Source organism: Pelodiscus sinensis, chromosome 1 (assembly GCF_052426305.1).
Source record: "Pelodiscus sinensis isolate ZL-2025 chromosome 1, ASM5242630v1, whole genome shotgun sequence".
Taxonomy (NCBI): domain Eukaryota; kingdom Metazoa; phylum Chordata; order Testudines; family Trionychidae; genus Pelodiscus; species Pelodiscus sinensis.
Genome location: NC_143052.1, coordinates 69,736,953 through 69,762,380, shown reverse-complemented (window position 1 = coordinate 69,762,380; position 25,428 = coordinate 69,736,953). Strand labels below are relative to the sequence as shown.

The following is a 25,428-nucleotide window of genomic DNA, read 5'->3' as shown; positions in this document are numbered from 1 at the left end:
CACAGGTCCCCCTCCCCAGATTTCTTTGGGGCAAGCAGCAGCCTTTTGACACCGTGAAGGAGGGAAGGGATGGGAGATGCTTCTGGATGAAGAGAGGTGTGGGTTGGGTAGGAATGATTGGGCCTGTGTTTTTCCAGAGGTCTTTTCTTAGTTTCTGCACACACACCCCACAACACACACACTCTCTCTTGTAGCTGGAAGTAGCTTGTCCCTTCCTGCCCACAAGCTGCTGCAAGCTACCAACATAACCCAGCTGCCTCCTGTCTTCTGTTTACAATGCAGGCAGGAAGGGGTTAAGCCCTAAGGATGCATTGTGCACCAGGGCCCAGGAAACCTGACTGCAGGGCCTTCAGCAAAATGAACCAGAGAGGTATCTCATCAGGAGAGGGTGCATAGGGCACAGATCTGTGTGCACTCCTGGGGCGGGGAGGGGAGACAGGATCTAGGGTGGGGGCAGTGTATGAAGAGCATGCTAAGCATCCCTGTCTGGGGACCCGGAGGGTTTGGTGCAAACAGGCTGGAAATAGCTTCCTCCCTGACACTGCAGAGCTTAGATGAGGGAGGAGAAGTTTCCCTATGCCATCACTGTGTGGGGCCTTGGCACATGCAGGACTTAGATCCTCCTGGCCAGTGCCCTGGGCTAGAAGGTCTTGAGCTTTCCCTGGATGCCAGCTCAGCCAGAGGCAGTGGGGGGGACAAAGGAACCTGCCAGCCAGGCTGTTAGTGAGCTGAATGATCTGACCAGGGACTCTTTCTCTGCATAGTGCCCAGAGTTGGAATCACCCGGGGAGAGGATAGAGCAGAGAAGCTGGTGGGAGGGTGAATGGGCACAGCAGGGAGAGGACAGCGAGAGGGGAAGCACGTAAAGAACTGATGGGTGGGCAGCAGAGGTGACAGGTAACCGACCACCACCTGTCCACACTCATGGGCCACTGCAGCAAGCATCCATTGCTGGCTAGAAACTGGGTGCAGGATGAGGCTAGCCAAGAGCTGGCATACAGCAGGGACTGCACTGATGGACCAGCAGGGGAATCAGCTGCCCCCCTCCCACAGCCCACTGCAGCTTTGCCCAACCACCAGCCTTGCACACTCACCCCTATCATCAGTCACTGGACCGCTTCCCTCTTACTGCTGATGGATGTGTGGCTGGTGAGCAAGGATCCAGCCAGAAGTAGGACACACCAATTCTGATGGGGGGACAGAAAATATGAGACAATTTGTTTAAAAAAAGTAGGGACACCTGCAGGAGGGCTTAAACACAGGATTGTCCCTTTATAAATGGGTCATCTGGTCATCCTAGTCTTAGTCATCATACACATTAACTGGAGGTGGGCAAAACAAACAAGGCTAGGTCTGAAGTGGGGTGAGGAACAGCTAGCTACACTCAAGTCAGTCGATGGCTTCTGAGTCAGAAAAGTATAGTTTGAGAAGAACTCGAGACATCATCAAGAAAAGAACCACCATCCAGCATGTGTGCGGCATCCTTCACAGACACACAGTGGGCAGTCCTAGATGCCCTAGGTAAAGCCATCTTCAGGCCAGAAGTCTCAGAAGGGTAGCTGTGTTAGTCTGGGTGGACTCTGACTTCATTAGCTACAGTAACACAAGTAACTTATTCCTTATATATACTCCTGCTTCTGTGACTTCCACTCCAATTCATCTGATGAAGTAGATTTTACCTACGAATGTTTATGACCTAATAAATATATTAATCTCTAGGGGTATGTCTACACTACCCCGCTAGTTCGAACTAGCGGGGTAATGTAGGCATACCGCACTTGCAAATGAAGCCCGGGATTTGAATTTCCCGGGCTTCATTTGCATAAGCCGGGCGCCGCCATTTTTAAATCCCGGCTAGTTCGAACCCCGTGCCGCGCGGCTACACGCGGCACGGAGTAGCTAGTTCGGATTAGGCTTCCTAATCCGAACTAGCTGTATTCCTCATTCCACGAGGAGTACAGCTAGTTCGAATTAGAAGCCTAATCCGAACTAGCTACTCCGTGCCGCGTGTAGCCACGCGGCACGGGGTTCAAACTAGCCGGGATTTAAAAATGGCGGCGCCCGGCTTATGCAAATGAAGCCTGGGAAATTCAAATCCCGGGCTTCATTTGCAAGTGCGGTATGCCTACATTACCCCGCTAGTTTGAACTAGCGGGGTAGTGTAGACATACCCTAAGGTGCCACAGAACTCCTCATTGTTCAGGCCAAAAGGCACTCTTGAGAACGGCACACTAGTACACATGCTGGATCCATGCTGCTTTATCTTCTTGTGCCAACTATTCCTTTTCTACCCTGTGTGGGCCCATATTACACTGGACCACTGGGTACTCCATATGGTAGAAAGGGGATACGCCCTCCAATTCTTGGCCCTCTCACCTTTCCAACCTCCTTCTCCCTCCCTCTTCATGGACTTCTCTCATGAGCAACTTCTTATACAGGAAGTGCACTCCTATCACAGTGGGGCAGTGAAAGAGATTCCTCAGTATGTGGAGGACAAGGGCTTCTATTCCCAGTATTTCCTAATACCGAAAGTCAATGGCAGTCTCAGGCCAACCTTAAACATGTGAGAATTCAAGAAGTTCATGAAGAAACTGAAGTTTCACATGGTCTCTTTGACTTCATCATCCCTTCATTTCAAGAGAAATGCAAAGTGCTCCACTTAGGAAGGAACAATCAGTTTCACACATACAGAATGGGAAGCGACTGTCTGGGAAGGAGTACGGCAGAAAGGGATCTAGGGGTCATAGTGGACCACAAGCTGAATATGAGTCAGCAGTTTGATGCTGTTGCAATGAAAGCAAACATGATTCTGGGATGCATTAACAGGTGTATTGTGAGCAAGACACGAGAAGTCATTCTTCTGCTCTACTCTGTGCTGGTTAGGCCTCAGTTGGAGTATTGTGTCCAGTTCTGGGAACCGCATAAGATGTTGGAGAAATTGGAGAGGGTCCAGAGAAGAGCAACAAGAATGATTAAAGGTCTAGAGAACATGACCTATGAAGGAAGACTGAAGGAATTGGGTTTGTTTAGTTTAGAAAAGAGAAGATTGAGGGGGGACATGATAGCAGTTTTCAGGTATCTAAAAGGGTGTCATAAGGAGGAGGGAGAAAACTTGTTCATCGTGGCCTCTGAGGATAGAACAAGAAGCAATGGGCTTAAACTGCAGCAAGGGAGGTTTAGGTTGGTGTGACGGGGCGCTCCCACCCCGCACTCAGGGCGCTCGGGGGGATGCCGGGCGGACACACCGGGGGGCGGGGAGCCTGGACAGGCCCAGCACGTCGGGTTGCGCGGACGCACCAGGACCCGGCGCGGGGTGCACCGGGAGGCAAAGGGCGCCGACAGACAAGGCCCAGGAGGGAGGGGCCAGAGAGGCGCGGGCTGATGAGGTCATGGGGGAAGGGAGGCTGAGGGGCGTCGCGGAGGAAGTGACGGACAGGGGGAGCGGAGCCGGCGGGGGATTTAAACCTGGGGCCGGCATTGTGAAGGGGGAGGAGGTGAACGGAGCAGCAGGAAGGAAGGAGAAGGGAGAGGTGAGACGGGATAACGCGGGAGAAGCGGGCCAGGAGGCCTGGTGGAGTAGGAAGTGGCCCAGGGCAGGGTCGTGGAGCCCGTGAGCGGGTGTGTTTTGGGGCATTTCCCCCATCCGCTAGGGAGGGACCTTGGGTCCCTGCCTTTAGGGCCCTGGGCCGGGGTTCGGAGAGGAGGCGGGCCCGAACCCCCCTACTCCGCTGACCGACGGATCCAGCTCGGGTGAATGCACAAGCGAGCGCAATAGAGGGCCATCGGCCGTGTTGTTGCCTCACTGTTGTTGACTCTCTGTGACAGACTAGTTTACAGTTGGATATTAGGAAAAAGTTCCTAACTGTCAGGGTAGTCAAACTTTGGAATAAATTGCCCAGGAAGGTTGTGGAATCTCCATCTGTGGAGATATTTAAGAGTAGGTTAGATAAATGTCTATCAGGGATGGTCTAGACAGTATTTGGTCCTGCCATGAGGGCAGGGGATTGGACTCGATGACCTCTCGAGGTCCCTTCCAGTCCTAGTATTCTATGATTCATTGGATCCAGGGGACTGGTATGCAGTCCTCAACTTGAAGGATGCTTACTTTCACATTGCAATCACACCATCCCACAGATGGTATCTCAGATTTGTAGTGAACCACAATCACTGTCAGTTCACAGTCCTCCTGTTCAGCCTCTCAGCAGTGCCTCGAGTATTTAACAAGTCACATCAGCCATGACTGCGTTCCTGCGCAGGCAGGAACAGATGTTCTTGAACCTCGATGACTTGCTCAAGAAGGGCTGCTCCAGAGATGGAGTGGAGGTTCATAACAACAACTTTCAATGAACTGGGCTTTCTCCCATTCAGAGGATAGAGTTTGTAAGTATATCATTGGACACCATGCAGGTCAGGGCATACCTCCTTGTGGACATTATTTAAAGTCTCAGGCAGTTCTCTACCATCATATCAAGGAATTGCCTGATGCTTGTGGGACACGTGGCCACTTGTACATATGTGGTACAACATGCTGCCAGACTCAGACTCCAGGCACTTCAGTCATGGCTGGCCTCGCTATATCCACCGGTTTGGGACAATTTGGACTGGGTTGTCATTCTTCTGTGTCCAGTCCTCAACTCCCTCCTGTGTTCACTCAACCCACAGGTGGTGTATGTAGGAGATTCCTTCAATAGACCGCAGCCGTCCCTCTCATTGGTGACAGATGCTTCAGTGTGGGATGGGGTGCACATGTGGAAGACTTGAGGATGCAAGGTCTCTGGTCTCAGGCAGAGCTCACACTCCAAATCAACATCAGCGAGCTGAGAGCAGTCCACCTGGAATGTCAGAATTTCCAAGCTCATCAATTATGACAGACAAAACCACAGCAACATTTTATTTGAACAAATCTGTATGTTTCATCAGTCTATAAGTGTTTCCTGGCTCTTTGTTGTTTGTTAATTAATGGTTCTTATCTGCCCCCTTTGACTATCTAATCTTGACTATCTATTTGTTTTCCCTATTGCTTTCCAGCTCAGCTTTCCCTTGATATATTTTTTATCCACTGCGGGTATGTCTACACTACCCCGCTAGTTCGAACTAGCGGGGTAATGTATGCATACCGAACTTGCTAATGAAGCCCGGGATTTGAATTTCCCGGGCTTCATTAGCATAAAGCCGGCGCCGCCATTTTTAAAAACCGGCTAGTGCGAACCCCGTGCCGCGCGGCTACACGCGGCACGGGCTAGATAGTTCGAACTACGTAGCCATTCCGAACTATCTGTACTCGGAGGAAAGTACAGATAGTTCGGAATGGCTACGTAGTTCGAACTATCTAGCCCGTTCCGCGTGTAGCCGCGCAGCACGGGGTTCGCACTAGCCGGCTTTTAAAAATGGCGGCGCCGGCTTTATGCTAATGAAGCCCGGGAAATTCAAATCCCGGGCTTCATTAGCAAGTTCGGTATGCATACATTACCCCGCTAGTTCGAACTAGCGGGGTAGTGTAGACATACCCTGCCTTTTCTTGTCCCCCCGCTCCCTCCCAATTTTCCCTTCTTCCACCTCCCCTATTTATTTTGGTTCTAGACAACCAACACTCTGGTCATCTGAAGAAATGGGCTGTACTCACGAAAGCTCAGGATACCATCTACAGTTATAAAGTGCTACCAGACTATTTGTTGTTTTTTCAGTATTCCAGAATAGTTTATTTCGAAATAAGTGTGCAATGTAGACATACCCTGAGAGTGGGAAGGGTCTCAGGACACATCAGAATCTCCAATTGCCTAGCTCAGGCTGCTTTCTGCTTAGCATGTTGGCTTTTGTGGATCACATTTTAAGGTACCTTTCTTTCCCCATTCATTATATGGGAAGCCTAAATGCCTAACTCTGGCTTTGTGGATCATAATATCAATCCTGTGATTTTCTAAACACCTAAACGTTAGGCACTATAACACTCAGCATTGCAACATCTAAGTGTAAGGAGACTGTTAGCCCCTTACTAAAACTCCGTGGGAGTTTTTGGTTCGCTAGCTCCCAGTATCAAAGAAACCACCATGGTCGGGGACCTCCTGGACTACGACAGGGGGGACTGGGTGGATCCCCGAGCGCTCGCTCAGCGCATGGGGCTCTCCACCCTTCGAACCCCCCTGCGCCTACTCCAGGAGGTGAAGGCGGCTTTGTCGCAGCCCGCTCGCGATCTCCTACAGAGAGCCCTGCGAGAGGGAACGCTCCGCCCCTCCCCTCCTGCAAAGCCTCCGTCCCTCTTTATTGGGCCCCTATCCCGCGGGCCCCCCCGGCCTCCCCACCCTTGGACCCCCAGCCGGCTGCAAAATCTGCAGCCGGTCTGTTTCCGGACCGCGCCCAGGGAACAGCTGTACACGCTCGTGCTCCACGCTTTGCATTTCCCCACCCTCGTGTCCCGCCCCGATACAAAGTGGCGGGACTACCTCAGACCTATAGAGGGTGGGGAACCCCGATGGGCCAGCGTTTATTCGACCTTAATTCCGCGGCCCGTCGGGGACATCAGTTGGCGGCTCCTCCACGGAGCCGTGAGCACGGGCGTGTACTTGGCGCGGTTCACCCCTATCCCAGACACCTGCCCCTTTTGCGGCGTGAGGGAGAACCTGGCGCACGCCTACCTTGAATGCGCCAGGTTGCAGCCCCTATTCCGGCTCCTCCAGAACCTCTTATTGAGGTTCTGGCTGCACTTTTCCCCTCACCTTTTTATTTATGCACACCCAATCCGTGGCCCCACAAAGTCGCGAGACCTCCTCGTCAACCTCCTCCTGGCCTTGGCGAAAGTTGCCATCTACAACAGCAGGAGGAGGATGCTAGACGAGGGGGTTCTCTGCGACTGTGGGGCCTATTTCCGCTCCTCCCTCGTGTCACGAATCCGGGCAGAGTTCCTCTGGGCGGCGTCCACTGGCTCCATCGACAGCTTTGAGGAGCAGTGGGCGCTGTCCGGGGTTCTCTGCTCGGTGTCCCCATCCGGCTCCCTTATTTTGAACCTCTAGCCCGCACTTCTTGATCCTTTAGTCATTATTTGTCCCAAGAAATCAATTGAACATGGGTCCAGTGTCCCTCCCATAAGGTTGGGGAGGGGCTTTTAGAAGGTGGGCGGGCTCCGCCCGCCCACCATCCCATGATTTCAAATAGGCCAGTATCAAAAGGGGAAGGGTCCATGAGAAATCAGGGCCTTGAGACTGACAGACCCCAGAGACAATGGAAAGCAGCCAACACTCCAGCTCCGCCTGACTGACAGTTTGGACAGGCCAGTGAGGAAAGTAAGAGGCCAGGCCCCATCCTCCCTGTGAGCTGGGATTTTTCTGGGTCTCTCTGAGCAAGGAGAGAGCTGAGAGACAGCTAAGAGGAGCAAGCTGTGTCCTCAAGGCAGTCCTGCAGCAACAGAACCAGGCACACACAGCCCTTGGGCTGCAAGATGTGCTGAGGGGCAGTTTTGCAGCAACAGAGCCAGGCACACACAGTCCAAGGAGCACAGACCCTGTGTTGAGCAGCAGACTGGCAGTGCTCAGAGAGCCAAAAGGAACAGAGAAGCAATGCAAGGAGCTGGAGACTCGCAAAGCAGTGCAGCCTGCAGCTGGGTGTGGTGAGCAGCTGGGACCAGCAACATGGGGAGAGAGGCTCTGGGCAGGGAGATATCACCAGCCAAGAGGCCCAGCAGGCCAGACTGGGAGAGGGGTCTGGCCACCTAGAGCTTGAGACTGTGTGGCTACTGCCAGAGCAAGCGTGTCCAACCTGCAGCCCCCCTGCAGCTCATCCAGGGCCTTTAAGGGCCTATAAGGAAGAGACTGTGAACTGTCCTTACATTCTGCAGACAGCTGTTTTGATGTCCCCATGCTACAGAGAAGGACTGTGTGTTCTCATTTAACCTTTCTCATTTTTTTCTTATTCTTTTCTCTCTAATCAGTTAGGCTGTGTCTAGACTGCATCCCTTTTCCTTAAAAGGGATGCAAATTAGCCGCATCGCAATTGCAAATGAAGCGGGGATTTAGCCATCAGGCTTCCTTGTGCAAGAAATTCATGTTGCCTGTCTACTCATAGTTCTTGCACAAGAAGCCCTGATTTCATACATTAGAACGTCAGTGTTCTTGCGCAAGAACTCACCGCCAGTGTAGACAGGCAACAAGTTTTTGTGCAAAAGTCGATCCTGCGTTGAGGGCGGGGGGCTGGACTCGATGACCTCTCGAGGTCCCTTCCAGTCCTATTATTCTATGATTCTACACTGGCCGCCTGTCTACACGGCCTGGAGCGTGATTGAAGGGGGCTCCGCTAATGCAGGAGCGGGATGTAGCCGCCACTGACGCTACACCGGGCCCCCCTTTCACTTCCCTTCCCGGGGCGGGCCTCGGGAGGGAGCACGCGGCACCCCAGTTAGCGATTAAAGGTCTGGCGGGGGGCGGGGCATCTCTGCAGCCCTCCGCGCGCCGGGGCAGGGGAGGAGGCGGCGGTTTCTGTCAGGGCCGCGGGCGGAGCAGAGGGGACTACAGGGCCCGGCAGCCAACGCGCGGGGCCCGGCGCCGTCCCGACGCTTCCGGGGGCCGGGCCCGGCCTGTGCGCCGGGTGAGAGGGCAGCGCGGCGGCGGCGACATGGCGGCGCCCAGGCAGGCCGCGAGCGCGCAGGCGGTGCCGGCGGCCAAGGAGCGGAGCAAAAAGAAAGCGGGTAAAGGGGGCGGGGGAGAGGCCTGGGCTCCGCGGCGGCCGCTGGCTGGGGACGGGAACACGCGGCATCGCAGGGCCCCGGCTGTGACGGGTCGGTGCGGTTGGGGAGAGCTGCACGTGGCGATCTAACCCCCCTCCCCCCCCCATGTGCAGGCAGGAGCCGTGACCGGGCGTCTGGGTTTCGCACCCCTCCTGCACACCGGCCCTTTGCTGCAACCCGCAGCCCCTCCTGTATTTTGACTCCCCCCCCCCCCCCCCCCCCGCGCATTCGTCAGTCCTCGCCAAAGCCTCCAGATGGAGCCTTCCCGCCCCGACTGCCTGCCCGACCCCAAAGCCCTTTGACCTGCACAGGGATGTAACCTTCTGTGTTGCGTCAGTTAACCAGTTCAATGTTATGTTTAACTGATTAAACAGAAGTGGGTGGAGACTGTTTGGGCCAGGCCCACCGCAGATGGGGGTTACTCCAGCTGGGGTATCCCCTGCCTGCGGCAGTACCACCAGGCCGGAGCAGCCCTCTGCCTGCAGTGGGTCAGGGGGCTGCTCTAGCTCTTGCTGGTTAATTGTAACCAGTAAACGTTACCCAATAAGAGGGATGTTTATCTGCTAGCCATTCATATCCCTCACCTGGAGCCCTTACCTTAGCCCAGTGAAAATGAGCGTTAAGGAGAGTGGTGGAGGTGGAATGAAATTAGTTCTGGGTGGAACCTCAAGGAAGGGCTAAAGTGTTTGGTTTTGTGCTAGTAGAAATTTGGCAATCCCATGTCTGAGCTGGCCCTGTTCCCCATCCCCTGCTGGGGCTCCCTGCAGCAGCATGTAGAGTACAAAAGGCACACCTGGGCTGTGCTGCTCTGGAACTTCTCCTGAGCCACAGTGGTAAGAAGCCTCTTGTTGTCCCCCGCTTACCTGATGTAGGTAAGTACCGAATAGATAGAAGCTGTATAGCAGTTACTTATTAGCAACATTTTGGTACACATTGCTATGTTGCTCCTAAGCAGTATCTGTTGTTGCCAGGCAGTTTGTTCAACTGAAGCTGATTCAGATGGGGGTGGGACAGCCACGTTGGGATATATGGGGTGGGGGAATCTCAAGTTTGGGGGGAATGGATGAAGAGGACCCTGGGTTTGGCAGGGATGCCTCCAGTCAGCAAAACAGCTGAGTGAGCCTTGCTGTTGGGTACAATCTGAGAATGCTCCTGGCAGCAGAATGCTCTAGTTCCATGGTCACCAACCCGTTGATCGCGATCGACTGGTCGATCGCGAGGCGTTCGGGCAACCCCGCCTCCCATTTCCCCCCCACCCCCGAGAAGCCCCACTACCTACCTCTAGTGTAGTGCCGGCTTCCCGCGGGGTGGACGGAAGTCTTCTCTGAAGCCCACGTCACTTCCGGGGGTTCCGGAAATGCGCGGGCTGCTCCTCCTCCCACAGCTCTGTTGCGTGCTGGGGGAGGGGGCGTTGGCCCTAGAGGAGGAGTGCAGAGGCTTCCCTGCGCCACCGGCGCCGGAGGGGAGAGTTGGGTGCAGGGCTTTCCCTGCGCTGTGGAAGTCGGCCCCGGGGTTTGGCCGCGCTGCGGGAGGGGAGGGAGTTGGCCGGGCCGTGGGAGGGGGTGTTGACTCCGGGGCAGGTGCCCGTGGGGGTTGTCCGCGCTGCACCACGGGAGGGGGGGTTTGGCCCCGGAGTAGGTGCCTGCGGGGATTGGCCGCACTGCGCCGCGGGAGGGGGGTTTGGCCTCGGGGCAGGTGCCCGCAGGGTTTGGCCGCGCTGCGGGAGGGGTGGGGGTTGCCCCTGGTGCAGGCTCCCATGGGGGTTTGGCCCCGCCACGGAATGGGGAGGGGTTGCCCCCGAGGCAGGCTCCCGTGAGGGTTTGGCTTTCCCTGCCTTGCAGGGGGCCCGGAGGAGGCATGTGCTGGCTTCCCGTGGGGAGGAGGGGGAAAGGAAGGGAGAGAGAATCCTGGGAGGAGGCAGATGCAGGTGACTGCTGCCACTGGCACCCTGTCCCCGCTCCCCAGACTCCACTCCCCTGTCCCCAGCTACAGAACTCTGTCCCCACTCCCCAAACTCTGTCCCTACTGGCACCCTGTCCCCTGCTGCAAAAGAACCCTGTCCTCTGCCCTCCCAGCACCCTGTTCCCTCCCCTCTGCCCCCAGCCGCAGAACTCTGTCCCCACAAAATGTATAATTATAAATGCTTCATTTTAGATTTAAATATTTAAATAGCATGAATAAAAAAAGACCATTTATTTTATAACTATAAACACGTGATTTTAATTTTATATATCGCATAATTTAAAAATAAAGTGTTTATCAGAGTGTGTAAATAAGGGATGGGGATAGCAAGTGATGGACAGGAGGAGAATAGAAAGGGACGGGGCTTCAAGGAAGGGGCGGGGCGGTAGATCTTCACTTGTTCTGAGATTTAAAAAGTGATCTTTGGTGTAAAAAGGTTGGAGACCACTGCTCTAGTTTGAGGATGGAGAGAGCACTGTGCATAGCCTGCAATGGAGTGGCAGAGAGTAGTCAGCTCCTAGTACCAACAGTGGAGGTGGGAGGGGAAAGGGGATGGGGGTCTCCTGTTCCACTATTATGAAAAGTATGCTCACATGCTTGTAACTGGGATGGTGGGTATAGCTTAATGTATTGGGGTGTGGGGAGGAGATCCGTGCTACTTCCAACTGCAGTATAGAAACTACTGCCACCTGCAAGCTAGATATTGATAAAGGGGGGAAGAAACATTCTTTGTTATTCCTGGACTCCAGTTTCACACACACTCACCCCTGTAAAATTACTCTTTTCCACACCCTCCCCCCAACACATGCTGTCCATGCAGGCTCTCTAAGGGAGAGCAGGTGAACAGGGCTGTGTACCCTAGAGTTGTGCTAAGGGGCCATGGTGAGGAGGGAAGCCAAAAGATTAAGTGGGAGGGGGAGGAGAGCAGCACCCCCACATGCCTCCCAATCTCTGTCCTCGATGTGACATCACAAATGTGTTGGTCATCTGCTGTGGCTACATTGCTGTTGCTGAGTGGACAACTCTCAGTAGGAAAGTGTTCCTAAGGGAAATGTTGCTTGGGTTGTGACCCTATGCCAGCTTCTACTTAGGCAGGGCTGCCTCTGATGTGCAGGCAGGCAGGCAACAGGCTCCACATCAAGATGCAGCTCCCACCCAGTGAGCAGAGGGAGCCCAGCTGGGAAGGGGAGACGAGAGGAGTGAGTGGGAGAGGCAGGGCAAGGGTGGGCATTTGGGGATCTGGCATTAAAAAAGGTTCAGAAAAGGGCAACTAAAATGAGTAAGGATTTGGAACAGGTCCCATATGAGGAGAGGCTAAAGAGACTGGAATTTTTCAGTTTAGAAGGGAAGAGACTGAGGGTATGTGTGATAGAAGTATATAAAAAGTATATTGGAGAAATTGGAGAGGGTCCAGAGAAGAGCAACAAGAATGATTAAAGGTCTAGAGAACATGACCTATGAAGGAAGGCTGAAAAAATTGGGTTTGTTTACTTTAGAAAAGAGAAGACTGAGGGGAGACATGATAGCTGTTTTCAGGTATCTAAAAGAGTGTCATAAGGAGGAGGGAGAAAACTTTGTTAAACTTGGCCTCTGAGGATAGAACAAGAAGCAATGGGCTTAAACTGCAGCAAGGGAGGTTTAGGTTGGACATTAGGAAAAAGTTCCTAACTGTCAGGGTGATTAAACATAGGAATAAATTGCCTAGGGAGGTTGTGGAATCTCCATCTGTGGAGATATTTAAGAGTAGGTTAGATAAATGTCTATCAGGGATGGTCTAGACAGTATTTGGTCCTGCCATGGAGACAGGGGACTGGACTCGACCTCTCGAAGTCCCTTCCAGTCCTAGTGTTATATGATTCTATGAAAATCATGTGTGATGTGAAAAGGGTGCATAAAGAAAAGTTATTTACTTGTTCACATAATATAAGAACTAGAGGACACCAAATTAAATTAATGGGTAGCAGGTTTAAAACGAATAAAAGAAAATTCTTCACACAGACACAGTCAACCTGTAGAATTCCTTGTCAGAGGAGGCTGTGAAGGGTAGGACTATAATAGAGTTTAAAAAAGAGCTAGATAAATTCATGTAAGCTAGGTTCATAAAAGGCTATTAGCCAGGGGGTAAGAAATGGTGTCCCTGGCCTCTTTTTGTCAAAGGCAGGAGATGGATGGCAGGAGACAAATCGATTGATCATTGTCTTCGGTCCAACCTTCTCTGGGGCACCTGACACTGACCACTGTCGGCAGACAGGATACTGGGCTAGACAGACCTTTGGTCTGACCCAGTATGGCCATTCTTATGTTCTTATGTTACAGAAAGCACGATTGAGGGGGATTTTCTGTCTTTCAAATACTACTTTGTCATTTGGAAGCACATAATACCAAGAATTTTAGACGTAACTAGGCCAAGAATAATCCAGTCCCCCTGTAAATTTTCTGTTAGTTTTAAAACAAATCTTTTTCCCCTCATTTATAACAGTTAGTTCCCACTCCCTCTAGTGGTGGTGATAGATTTCATCTTTGCCAAGCATTTGAGAATGTAGTTTGTTTTAAAACTACACAAAATAAGGGTCTAGTTTTTCAAACTTAGTTACGTACCTGATCTTTAAATATGCAGGCACTCTCATTGCCATCAAGGATAAGAGGTTTGACTGCTGGAGTTCTATCACACCAATTGCTCTAATTATGAAGAAATTCTGACAATGTTGGTTTGAATTATTTTGTAACAAAGTGAGGTACTTGAAGACACGTTGTGCTTCTCACCTGCCTGACTAAACCACTCCTCATAATAAAGAAATGTTGTTACTCAATTTGAATAATGCACAAAATAATTTTGTAATTGTATTTAATTTAGGGTGAGCACTCTTCAGAGCTCACCCTAATCACTAAATAAAAATTATTCCGCAAATGTCAGTCACAAAATCTTATTTTCTTGTTTCCTGCTCAGAAACATGTCTAACTACATAATGTTACATTTTCTGCCAGGTAATTGTTTTTTATAATGTCTGCTAAGCAGAAAAAAATATCTGAGCAGACAAATGAAACAATTTAAATCTTTCCAACTTCATATTTTTATTAGAATTCATCATTATGAGGTTGGATGGCTAAAGTAATTAGTAATGGTATATGACATTTCTCAGTTTGAGCTCCAGTTCATCAAGCAGTATCATTGGAAAGCTGAAAACTGGTTTTTTATATTAAATGATTTATTAGGCTCAATCTATTTTCAAAAGAGCAAATGTTCAGTCAATAGAATCACTGTCAGAGTTAATTAATGCCTATGTCAACCTCCCCCCAGCAGACAAGGGAGACGCGGAGCGGCTTTTCTCGCCGTGGAGGACGCGGGCGGCGGGACCGCTGCCCGCATTCTCCGCGGCGAGTCCCCAGCAGCTTGTCAGGTGGACTGCTTAAAGGTTCGGGGGCAGCCCACCATGCCGAATGTCCCAGAGGCATGGTTCAATGCTTTTTATGGAGAGTTTTGAAACTGTGGAGTTTTGTTCTGAATAGGAACAAAATGTTTGAGAGCCCCTGTTGTTTAACCTTACTAAATAAATAAACACAATTAAAATCAAATAATCAAAAGGTTGGCTAACAAATCTGAAACCTCCTCCAGTAAACTTGCTTTTTAGCAGAAAGCTGGTTCATCCATTTTTTCAAGTAATTCTTGTACGAGAGAGCACATACTTAGAAAAAATATAAATGAATAAAATAACCGCGTTTTCCTTGTGCTTTTACCTCAGTACCTAATATGCTGTCAAAATCACAGAATCCATCCATAAGTATCTCAGTATGAAAACACGCAAGAGAAATGGGCTTTCATTTTTGCATTAAAGTCATGTACATAGTTAATATGATCCTATATAAATTACTTTGCATCATGTCTTTACATTTGATGAATCCCTTTAAAAAAAACAGGAAAGAAAGGAAAAAGAAAACTACTGGCAATTTGACACCTCTTTATACTTGGAGTTTGAAGGCGACAGTGGGGGAGGCACCCCGCACTAGCTGCTTCCCCCCAGCAGAGCAGGGAGACGCAAAGCTAGCACCGCCCCGCCTCTCTCCCCCCGCCCAGCAGACCAGGGAGACGCAGAGCGGCTTTTCTCAGCAGACACCTCAGCTTGAGAATAAAGGACTGAGGGAAGTGAGGTGTGGGAGAATAAAACTGAGCTCTGGAGAAATGTTTGGCTAGAGTTTCTCTACAATATGTACCAGTTCCGACTTACATACAAATTCAACTTAAGAACAAACCTACTGTCCCTATCTTGTACGTAACCCGGGGACTGCCTGTACTCCATACTCCTCTAAAATTAGACCTTCCCTCCCCCAAGGTTTAGAATTGTTAAGCTAGTGCCTGTTGTGATCATTAAACGAAAAAGAATTATTTGTTGCAGAGAAAAGCGCTCTAATGCAAGTGAATTTTTATTTGTAACAGTAGATGAGTCAGAACTTCTCACTGTTCCGGATGGATGGAAAGAACCAGCCTTTACAAGAGAAGATAATCCTAGAGGGCTTTTGGAAGAAAGCAGCTTTGCAACTCTGTTCCCAAAATACAGAGAAGCTTACCTGAAAGAGTGTTGGCCATTGGTGCAGAAAGCCTTGAATGAATATGTATGAATAATTCCTAGATATACATTAAATAAATGTATATTATACAATTTCAAAGATTTATTACACAAAATGTTTATGATTTAAAGCAAAATCATGCAGGAAAGTGTTTTACAATATTTTAAATATATATTTCTTAATATGATAACTCATATTAGAATGGAGTTCTGCACTCTGATTTCTAAACTAAATTCCAGCTTAATAATTTAAAATAAAACTGCACATTAAAGATGTTAAGAGGCAGGTTACCCCCCTCTTCACTGCAACGGCTCCTGTCCTCAGGGGGTCCCAACTGTCTACTTGGTCCCCTTGTGGACAGGAGCTGCTGCTGGGGTAACTTCCCCTGCCACCTGCCCTTCTCCCTCTGCACTGCTGCCTCTAACAGAGGCACCAGTGCGGGAGTACCGCAAAGACGGTGCTAGGGGGAGCCAGCTTTTAAGACAGCTCCCCCCAGCACCGGGTCCTGCTTCTTCTCCTTCCTTTTCCCCCCGGCTGCCTCTAATTAAAGAGGCAGGTAGGGCAGCTATGTGGGGGGAATGCAAGCAGTTGACTCAACTATCCTGTAAGCTTAGGCTTATTGAGTAGTCAACTAATTTTATATCCCTACTGCACACACCATAAAAATGGAAATATTTTATTTTGATGGTAGACTACATGTGATTAAACGTTACTTTTAATTTTTTTTAATAAATATTGCAGCATGTGAATGCAACGTTGGACTTAATTGAAGGTAGTATGACTGTCACCACAACTAAGAAGACTTTTGATCCATATATGATCATCAGGGCAAGAGACTTAATAAAGCTTTTATCAAGAAGTGTTCCATTTGAACAGGTTTGTAGCTAAAACCACATGTATGTCAAGTATTCATTAGGCAGTTTTAAAATTGAAATTTATTTACGGTATATTAAAGTATGTTCATTTTATATTCACGTGGGGTTTTTTTAAGTTTGATTTTTTTCAAGTAAAGTCAGTAGGCGAGAATAAAGTATAATTATTCAAAAGAAAAAAAATATCTAGGAATAATGAAACTGTTTTTAAATCAGTGTGACAGACTACATTGTTCCATTGACTTTTATTTAGTAATAAGTGATGATTTGTGCTTTGATAGTTCTGACACAGTGCTGATTGCCTGTATGTTTGCCCTTCTCTTTTATTTGTAACATAGCTTTGATTTTCCTTTTTAGGCAGTACGCATCCTTCAGGATGAAACTGCATGTGACATCATTAAAATAGGGTCTCTAGTGAGAAACAGAGAGAGATTTATAAAAAGAAGACAAAGGCTCATTGGGCCGAAAGGGTCCACTCTGAAGGTACATCTTACAAGTGTATTAATTAGGATCTTAACTCTGTGAAGTTAATTATCTAAGTGTCACTTATTCCTTCTGGTTTTTTTTGGTTTTTGTGTGTAGGCACTGGAACTGTTAACAAACTGTTATATCATGGTTCAGGGGAACACTGTTTCAGCTCTGGGACCTTTTAATGGGCTAAAAGAGGTAAGAGAGGGCATTACCTACCTTTTAAATAGACCTCTGTCCCACTCCATCCTTAACATGCCTCCACTACTGTTCCAGGTAGGACCAGCCTACTCCCATTCCCTAACAACAGATCATATAGCTAGCACCTAGCTACTTCTGAGACAGTTCCCCATCCCAGCAAGCTCAGAATTCTTCAAACCCTCCAAACACCCCCATCAACCAACACAAGTATCCCTTGAAATCCTTCATCTCTGGACTCACTCACTTTCCATGTGTTATCCCAGCCATTGCTTGGGGCACCCTGTATGTAACCATAAGGAGAAGCTGATAGTTACGTTCAAATTATTGTTGGGATGCAAATTAACGCGTTGGATAATTTGTATGAATGTCACACATGGATCTGCACTAAACTTGACATCTCTCCTGATTGCAAGAAAAGTAAGTGGGTCAACCTACATCGTGAGCAGCAGGAGAAAACCAATGCAGACATTGGAGTTACTTGAGGATGCAAATATTGCTAAGACCTTTGCTTATTAAGCTGACCAATATTGTCTCATTGTTTCCTAGTATTCCCCTGCCTGCCTATACCCTTCTGTTGTCTCTTACTTGGATTGTGAGCTCCTTGGAGCCATCCTTTTGTTCTGTGTTTGTTCCACACCTAAATTAATGGGCAGGTGCTATAGTAATACAAATGTTAGTGAAGGTATATGGAAAACACTATTTTTCAGTGTCAGTGAAATTAGTTTGTCAGATTGAATGCTATTTTCAGTTGCGAACTCTGCAGGAGAATTTTAAAAGTACTGGAATTATAACACATATATGTAAACGTTTCTGTGGGTTGTGAGTATTGTAAACTTCATTTTAAAAAAATCTAAATTTGATGGTAAATTTGACTTGATTGTGTCTTTTTACATAGAAGATGCCATTAATACAAAAATCATATTTCTGCCTGAACACTTTTTGCTTTTGTTGTTGGGAACTAAAAATAGTTAGTTTTAAGATAACGAATATAAAAAGATTTAGAAAAAAAGTATTTCTCTGAAGGTCCATTTGTGCAAAGGATGTCAAAGAAATCATTGTGTATTTAGGACTTTCATTTATGATGATTTAGAATGTTGATCATGTTTTCTGTTTCTTTTGCATTCTTTTAAACCTAGGTTAGAAAAGTGGTTCTGGACACTATGAAGAATATTCATCCTATATATAACATTAAGGTGGGTGTAGTCTGGTGTATTATAGTAACTCTGCATTGTGTCAGGGGTTGCATCTTTGCTGATCTTTCTGTATTAAGACCTTGTCACAAGGTCTCTTAATTTATAAAAAGCTGTATCAATTAAGTATTTCTGTGATACTTTATTTTGTGGTTTTCTCTTATAATGCAGTTTTGAAAATAATCTTTTACAGTATATTGATTTGAATATATTTCTGGTTGTTATGGTACAGTGTAATCAATAATAATATCTGACAAAGGACCAAAGGAAAAAATGTGTGTTGATCTGTGTGTATCCATGTTAGCAGCTTGATATTCATTAATATAATAACATCAGGGAAGCTTCCCTGGTACCAGTAATGTGTCTGAGTCTCTTTAAAAAGAACTTTTTGCTCCTGCTTGAATCACCCAATTTCCCTGTGAATATAGATGATTGGCTGTATTTTTAAATAACTGGGCTTAGCAGCTGTCAGTTATATGTTTTAAGTTATATTTCTTTTCTATGTTTTGAAATTATTGAAGACTCTCATGATTAAAAGAGAGCTGTCAAAGGACCCTGAACTAAGAACACAAAGCTGGGAACGATTTTTGCCTCAGTTCAAACGCAAGAACTTGAACAAACGCAAGGAGCCAAAGAAGAAAAATGTTAAGAAGGAGTACACGCCTTTCCCACCTCCACAACCAGAAAGCCAGGTCAGTCCAAGCCTTGGATAGTTCCATAGAAAAGATAAGGAGACCTAAAATCTTGCTCATGTGTAACTAGGAGCATTAGTCAGTTGATACCAGATGCTTTCCTCAGTATCTTTACTTTTACATAGGTAAAGTATCTCAGGAATCATACATGTTTTTTTTTGTTTTGTTTTTGTTTTTTACAGGTTGATAAAGAATTAGCAAGTGGTGAATACTTCTTGAAAGAAAGCCAGAAGAAACGAAAGAGGGTGGAAGAGATAAAGGTAAAGTTGTTCTAATTTGTTTCAGCCTTCAGCAAAAAGAAAATGGGTTTGTTTTTTTGGTCTGTTGGATTCTGCTCTGGCAATGTGTTTGACTTTTTTTATTTTTAATTTTAGGCAAAACAGGCAGCAGCCATAAGTAGGAGACAAGAGGAAAGAAAAAAAGCTTTTATCCCCCCCAAGGAAAAGCCAGCTATAAAACCTAAGAAAGGTAATAGTTGTTTCCTGTTTTTAGAATCCTTGGTACTGCTTTTTTAGCTGCTATTCCTTTGGTAGGTGGCTATTTACCAACCAAAGTATATGGAGCATGAAGTGTGAAATTCATCTTGCGAGTAAGGAGGTTCAGCACAAAGCCGCCTTGCTATTTAAGCCCAATGGAGATACGTGCGGAAATGGAAGAGATGAAGCAGTCCACAGCAGTACCTTTGCATTTTTTGTGTAATATAGTGATATTGGGGCAAACCAGAGGGGGCCTATTAGATTATCAGTTATGCAGGAGGCAAGTTTGCTACATCATTCTGTGAGCTGGAATAGAAGCTATGAAGGTCTGCTGATTTTTACACTTTTTAGCAGCTTATTTAATTAAAAGAACTTACTGATGAACATGGTTGATACTTCAAACATAAAGACATTACTTAGAGGGGAAAAATTGAGATTTTGAAGATGTGTCCCATCATGAATTGGAACAAAATTGAACACTCTAATGTTTGTGAACTGAGAGTCTGGGGAAAAAGGTATCATTGGATCAACCAGAATGTTTGTTTCAGCATTTTTGAAGCTTAATACATTTCAACGGGTTTTTTTGGATATCTGAAAAATACTTTTTATTTTTAATATTTTGCTGTGATGACTTAAATTAGTAAACAAAAAGTTGTTGTGACTCAAAAGGAGAATTTTCCACTCCAAAATGTTCAAGTGGGACATTTTGGCAACTTTAATCTTTCTTTTTTTCTTAAAAAAAAAAAAAAAAAAGAAAGAAAAAAGAAATAAATTAATCAAAACCAACCCTTTTGTGCAGTTTGGTTTTGATAAAGAGCATTTTTCTCATGGAACAATGGTTTTGGCAAAAAATTCTCAACCGGTTATACTTTTTCTACTGTAAATCTCTCAGCCTTCCAACCACAGAGTTAGAGAACTGAAATCCACGCATGTCAGCTCAATTCTGTACTCCAATAAGAATTAGCGTAAGTGAGATAAGAATACTTTATTCTGTCTCATGATTTCTGCCCAAGAGGGAAGTGGTGGCAAGACATCTCAATGTCCTGGTTTATATGTGGTATTAAAACTGTTTTATTAAAATCACTGTTTTCAAAGACTGCTGGCTGGGGAAGGGGGAAAAAACCCCATGCCAACCTGCTTCCCCCCCCCCCAAGTGTATCTTCCTTTCTTATTTCCCTCCTCCTTGTTAGACACAGTTCATTGTGTATATTCATGGGATCCTTGTCTAGATCATTTCCAGTAGATATTAGGGGGGGGAAATGAGGAGGGATGTTTCTCATATGTGTGGTGTTTTTTTTATATATAATCCTGTAGCTTCTACTGAAACAAAAATTGATATTGAAGCCATCAAGGAAAAGGTGAAAAAAGCAAAGAAGAAGAAACTGGGAGCACTTCCAGTGGAAGAAGTTAAATTAAAAATTGCAGCAGATGAAAAGAAAAAGAAGAAAAAGAAATGATTTGTGAACTGGTACACCAACATTTCTCTGACACTTGCAAAGGAACTGTTTTTGTGCTTTGAAGATTTAAGACTCGGGGTTATACTGCAGCTAATACTGCTGAAAAGATTTTAAAAACATGTTTATGATAAAGAATATTTTGGGGATTTATGGACCTAATTAAGCAGTGTAAAATCTTTGGAGTTTGAAAAGAAAATAGTTTGGTATCTTCTTTGTCACATCCTAAATAATTGTGAGAAGGTACAGTAATATCTTTTCACTATTCACATCATACTTCTGGGAGCAATTAGGGATTTTTAAACCCTACATGAAGGTTTTTGGTATTGCATAATACAAAAAGCAAGTTTTGGAAGCTGGTACAGAATACCAAACCTCAGGCATTTGACAGAGAAAGCAGGTTTGTTTGTTTTTAAAGAAACGTTTCTATAACAGGCTGGTGCTGTATAACAAGCTTCAGATATGGAGGTGTTAAATCTGATGACTTGTAAAAGCAACTGGTTGTATTTTTATATATTATATGTCTTTCTGTTTATCAGAGCTGATATTTATTTTTTCATATGTGTGTGGTGTATTTTTTAACTGTTTTTCCTCTCTACGTTATAACATGACTGAAACACATGTGGTATTACTTCCAGGTATAGTATGCACGTACCTATTGTAAGACAATTGTTTAATTTCAGTTGGTTTGTCAGGCTAGCTGTCCTGGCAAATTATTTCTAAATTGGCCTGTAATAAAGGTCCTATAATGAGCTTTATGCACGTGGGTTGCTTACCTTTGATTTCAACTGGCAAGGTCCCATGGAACTCACTGAAGAATAAAAGCACTTATTTCTCCATAAAAATGCAGAATTTTGGAGCTATTATTGAGGCCATCTAAGGATATGGCAATATCAAACCAGTGCACAACTAAAATTTAGTTCTTACCCTTACTAATTAACTTGTGAAAATTATTGGTTACCATTTAATTTAAGTGTAGCATAACTATATCATCAGAATGGCATTGCTGGGTCAGACTAAACCAATATCCTGTCTTCCAATGGTGGCTAATGCCAGGTGCTTCAGAGGGAATGAATAGAATAAATAATCAAGTGATCCATCCTCTGTGTCTCATTCTCAGCTTCTGTCAAACAGGTTAGGTTAACCCTCCCTGCCTGTTCTGCAACATATAGTACCACCATCAGAACTGCTGTTTATTAAGTCTGAATCCTTAATTTGGATTCACAATTGAGTAGCTGTGATTTGTTTTTAAAAGGTGCTTATGACCCACAGGGAGTGTCTAAAAACCTTACAAAATCTTAATGTGGGGATTAAACTGATCCGATGACTTGGTTAGAACGAACGTGAAGGTTGTAAAAGGGAATGAGGTAATAATGGGTAAAGAATTTTACTCCAGTTTTTGCAAAGGACATCATAATATTTTGTACATTTTCTTTGAGTCTTGTATGTAAAGTCTGATTTACAATCATCACAATGAAGCTTATCATATGGGAATTTCTGTAGGAATGTTTCAGTGTGTTTGAAAAGTCATGTGAATGATCTGAACGTTTAAATACTCTTCCCTAGACAAGAAGTGAAGTAAACAGCACATAGTAAGCTACAGAGGGAAGGAAAAATCTTACTGTATTTAACTTCCCTCTGCACACAGCACCAGCGGAACCTGTGTGTTCCTCTTTTATAGTAGGAAGTGGGCTACATATCCTTTATGAACAGATGTAATCATATATTTGCATGAGACATCTTGAACAGACAACTGCCTGAATCTGGATAGTTGAGTTCTGGATTCTAAGTCCAAAGATGCATTGACTGGTATTAACAATCCCTACTGAAAGCTCCTTGGTTATGTCTACACTGGCAGCTCGGAGAGAGTCCCAAGATTTGCCACTGGAGATGTTGCAAATCCTTATTTAATCGAAATGTTTTGGAAGAGGTGAGAGGAGCAGTGGGGGCTTTGGCTTTTTGTATTTTGGATCTGGGGAGTGGCTGGAGTCCACGCCTACAAACATCATTCTCATACGTAGTCTGGTAAACTAATGGGATAGGTAAAGCTACTCATGTGCCTAAGTGCTTGCAGGATCAGAGGCCCCTTTGTATGTAAACTTTGTTTAGGCTATTTAATTTTTGAGTTATGCACATTGTATAAAATGAAATGGGTAGTGTTTAATGCAAGGTAGAAGTATTTTCTTTTATTTTGACTTTTTAGATTTCATTAAGATCCAAAAAGCACACGCCTACTGTTCTTTATATTCTGGTAGCACCCACAGCATGCTGCAGGCTTCCCATCCAACCCTAAAAGCACAAACCCTGTCAAGAGCTCACAATCTACTCAAAAGCGTTAAGTGAAGAAAATCAAATCAGTAGCTTTACAGTTACGGATATTTAAACTTCGCATGCTCTGGGGGTGGGGAACACACATTTCAATGAATGCACACGCATGCCCATGTGCTCAGTCCGCAGTACTAGCAAAACAACCATGACTCTTCCTGTCACTAACTGGTACCTGCCCACAAATGCACATACAATGGAGAATTTGGGGGGATGAGGCTGGGCAATGGCTGGCCTGTGTTGAGGATGCCTGCTAGCTAAAGAACTTGGGACTCTTCTTCTTCCCCTCAATCCCTCATGTAAACAAAGAACAAACATGGGGGCTACATCTACATGGCCCCCATTTTACACAAAAAATATGCAAATGAGGTGAAGCATGGAATATCACCACACTTCATTTGTATAATGAGGCTCCATTTTTGCACAAGAGGCTTTTGCGCAAGAGCTGTTCCGCATTTTTTCAGGAAAAACGGCTCTTGCGCAAGAGGGGGTTTTTGTGTGTAGATGTCTCCTTTTTAAGCAAAAGCCTCTTGCGCAAAAACAAAGCCTAATTAATTATGCAAATGCGGTGCAGCGATATTCCATGCTTTGCCTCATTTGCATCTGTTTTTGCACAAGACACTATAGTGTCACAGTATCAAATGCAAAAGTGTACAGGCCAAGTCGTGCTTCATTTACTCACATAAGTTGGGCAGTTGACTTCTATTGGACTATTCCTGTGGGTAAGGACAGCAGCAATTAGCTGTATGTCAATATGTCACCAAGCTCATGTGTTAGGTTTTTTGAAATATCGGGCATGTAAAAGAAAAGGTGAATGCATGCCCTTAACCAAATGAATTATAGCAGGGTGGAATACAGTTCATGAGGGTTAGTGTCTGGGCCGTCCTTAGGATTTATGGTGCCCTTCACGCGATTATTAAACTGATGCCCCTATGCCTGACTTGCGCTTCCACCCCTACTCCCTCCCCTTCCCAGAAACCCCAGCAGCCAATCCCTTCCCTCAGACTGTGCTACAGGCAGTGCATTCAGCTCTCTAGGACCCAGCCTTGCTGTTACACGCTCTACTGCTTCCTGTCATAGGCATGCTCAGCATATTTCATTAGGGTGTGCACCCAAATAATTGTTTTTAAATGTACTCTTTGATACACACACACACCCCCATTAGCCATACCCTGACCCCCGTTAGCCATGCCTCTGGAGGCAACACTCTCAGGGCAAGATGGACACATGACCAAAAGTAAAAGGTGTCATGTGACAACCTCCGCCCCCCCCCCCCCCCCCCGGGACTTTTCCCACCATCCGCCTACCAATAGGGATTAGTTTGGCCCCCACCAAACCCCCCTCATGCAACTATCCTGCAATTGCATTAACCCAATGTGTGTGACATTAACTCGAGGGCAGAGAGGCTGGGGGAAGTGTGTCTACATTGGCGCGATCTTGTGCAAGAACACTGACGTTCTAATGTATGAAATCAGTGCTTCTTGCGCAAGAACTATAATGCTCCCGCTCAGGAACAGGCCCTCTTGCGCAACTGTTCTGGCGCAAGAGGCCAGTGTAGACAGGCAACATGAATTTCTTGCGCAAGAAAGCCCGATGGTTAAAATGGCCATCGGAGCTTTCTTGCGCAAGAGAGCGTCTACACTGGCATGGATGCTCTTGCGCAAAGGCACATGCTAGTGTAGATGCTCTCTTCTGGAAGAGTTTTTGCACAAGAACTCTTCCGCAAAAGAGTTCTTGTGCAAAATCATGCCCGTGTAGACATAGCCTAAGAGTTTCCTCCCATGAGCTGAATGAATTTTATGTTGTGCACCAGTACTGAGTTCATGTGACTTAACTTGGGTGCCACAGTGGCACATCCAAACATTAATAAATACCTTATAAACCTACCTTTTCCCTCTGCTGCCATGTCTCCTCCCCTTGCTCCATCAGCTCCCCAGGTGCCCCCAACCCGCCACCCTCCTCTGCAGTCCTGACTCCTGCCCTTCTCACTGCCCTCAGCCTTTCTTAGACCTGCCACCCTCCACCAGCCCTTCTCTCCCCCCGGTGACCACTCCTCCAGTAGCCCCACTCTGATCATGTGAGCTACCTCTCCTCATCCCCTCTTCTAATACCTCCCTCTACACACCTGTCCTGCCTCTCTGGTGCTGGTCTCTCCCCTGCAGGTGTCTGCCCTTCTGCTTCACCTCCAGAATCCCATGGCATCTGCATCTTCCCTTACCCCTGGACCTTCCTGGCGCCTCCTCCTTCCCTTACTGCCCCTACCCCCTTTGCCCTCTTTTTCCCTGAAGCCCACCCCCTCACCACTCTCTGCCCCATTCCCCTCCTGCCCTCACACATTACTTGCTCCATCCCCACCTTTTTCATGCCCACCCCTCCTTTCAAGCCTTCTCCCAGCACCTCCCCCTCCAGCCCCCAATGCCCTTCCCCTCTCCTCTCCCAGCATCACCCTGTCCCCCTCCCACTGACACCTCCCCTCCTGCCCTTTCCCTCATTGTCTCCACTTGCCCCCCCC

The 25,428-nt window shown here is 46.7% G+C and overlaps 1 protein-coding gene across 3 annotated transcripts; it reads left to right on the top strand.

The window, feature by feature from the left end:
• Positions 1–8,476: 8,476 nt before the first annotated feature.
• Positions 8,477–22,085, top strand: KRR1 (KRR1 small subunit processome component). 3 transcript variants are annotated; one of them, XM_075932063.2, is made up of 10 exons: positions 8,477–8,674; positions 15,111–15,283; positions 15,980–16,114; positions 16,468–16,593; positions 16,693–16,776; positions 17,916–17,972; positions 18,491–18,661; positions 18,844–18,921; positions 19,036–19,129; positions 20,452–22,085. In XM_075932063.2, the coding sequence occupies exons 1-10, from the start codon at positions 8,602–8,604 to the stop codon at positions 20,592–20,594; spliced, it is 1,134 nt and encodes a 377-aa protein (XP_075788178.1). In that variant the 5' UTR covers positions 8,477–8,601; the 3' UTR covers positions 20,595–22,085. The 3 variants fall into 3 exon arrangements, with proteins under 3 accessions (XP_075788178.1, XP_075788186.1, XP_075788174.1); XM_075932059.2 differs by having other exon boundaries at positions 8,479–8,674; positions 15,108–15,283; XM_075932071.2 differs by lacking the exon at positions 16,693–16,776 and having other exon boundaries at positions 15,108–15,283.
• The last annotated feature ends 3,343 nt before the right edge of the window (positions 22,086–25,428 follow it).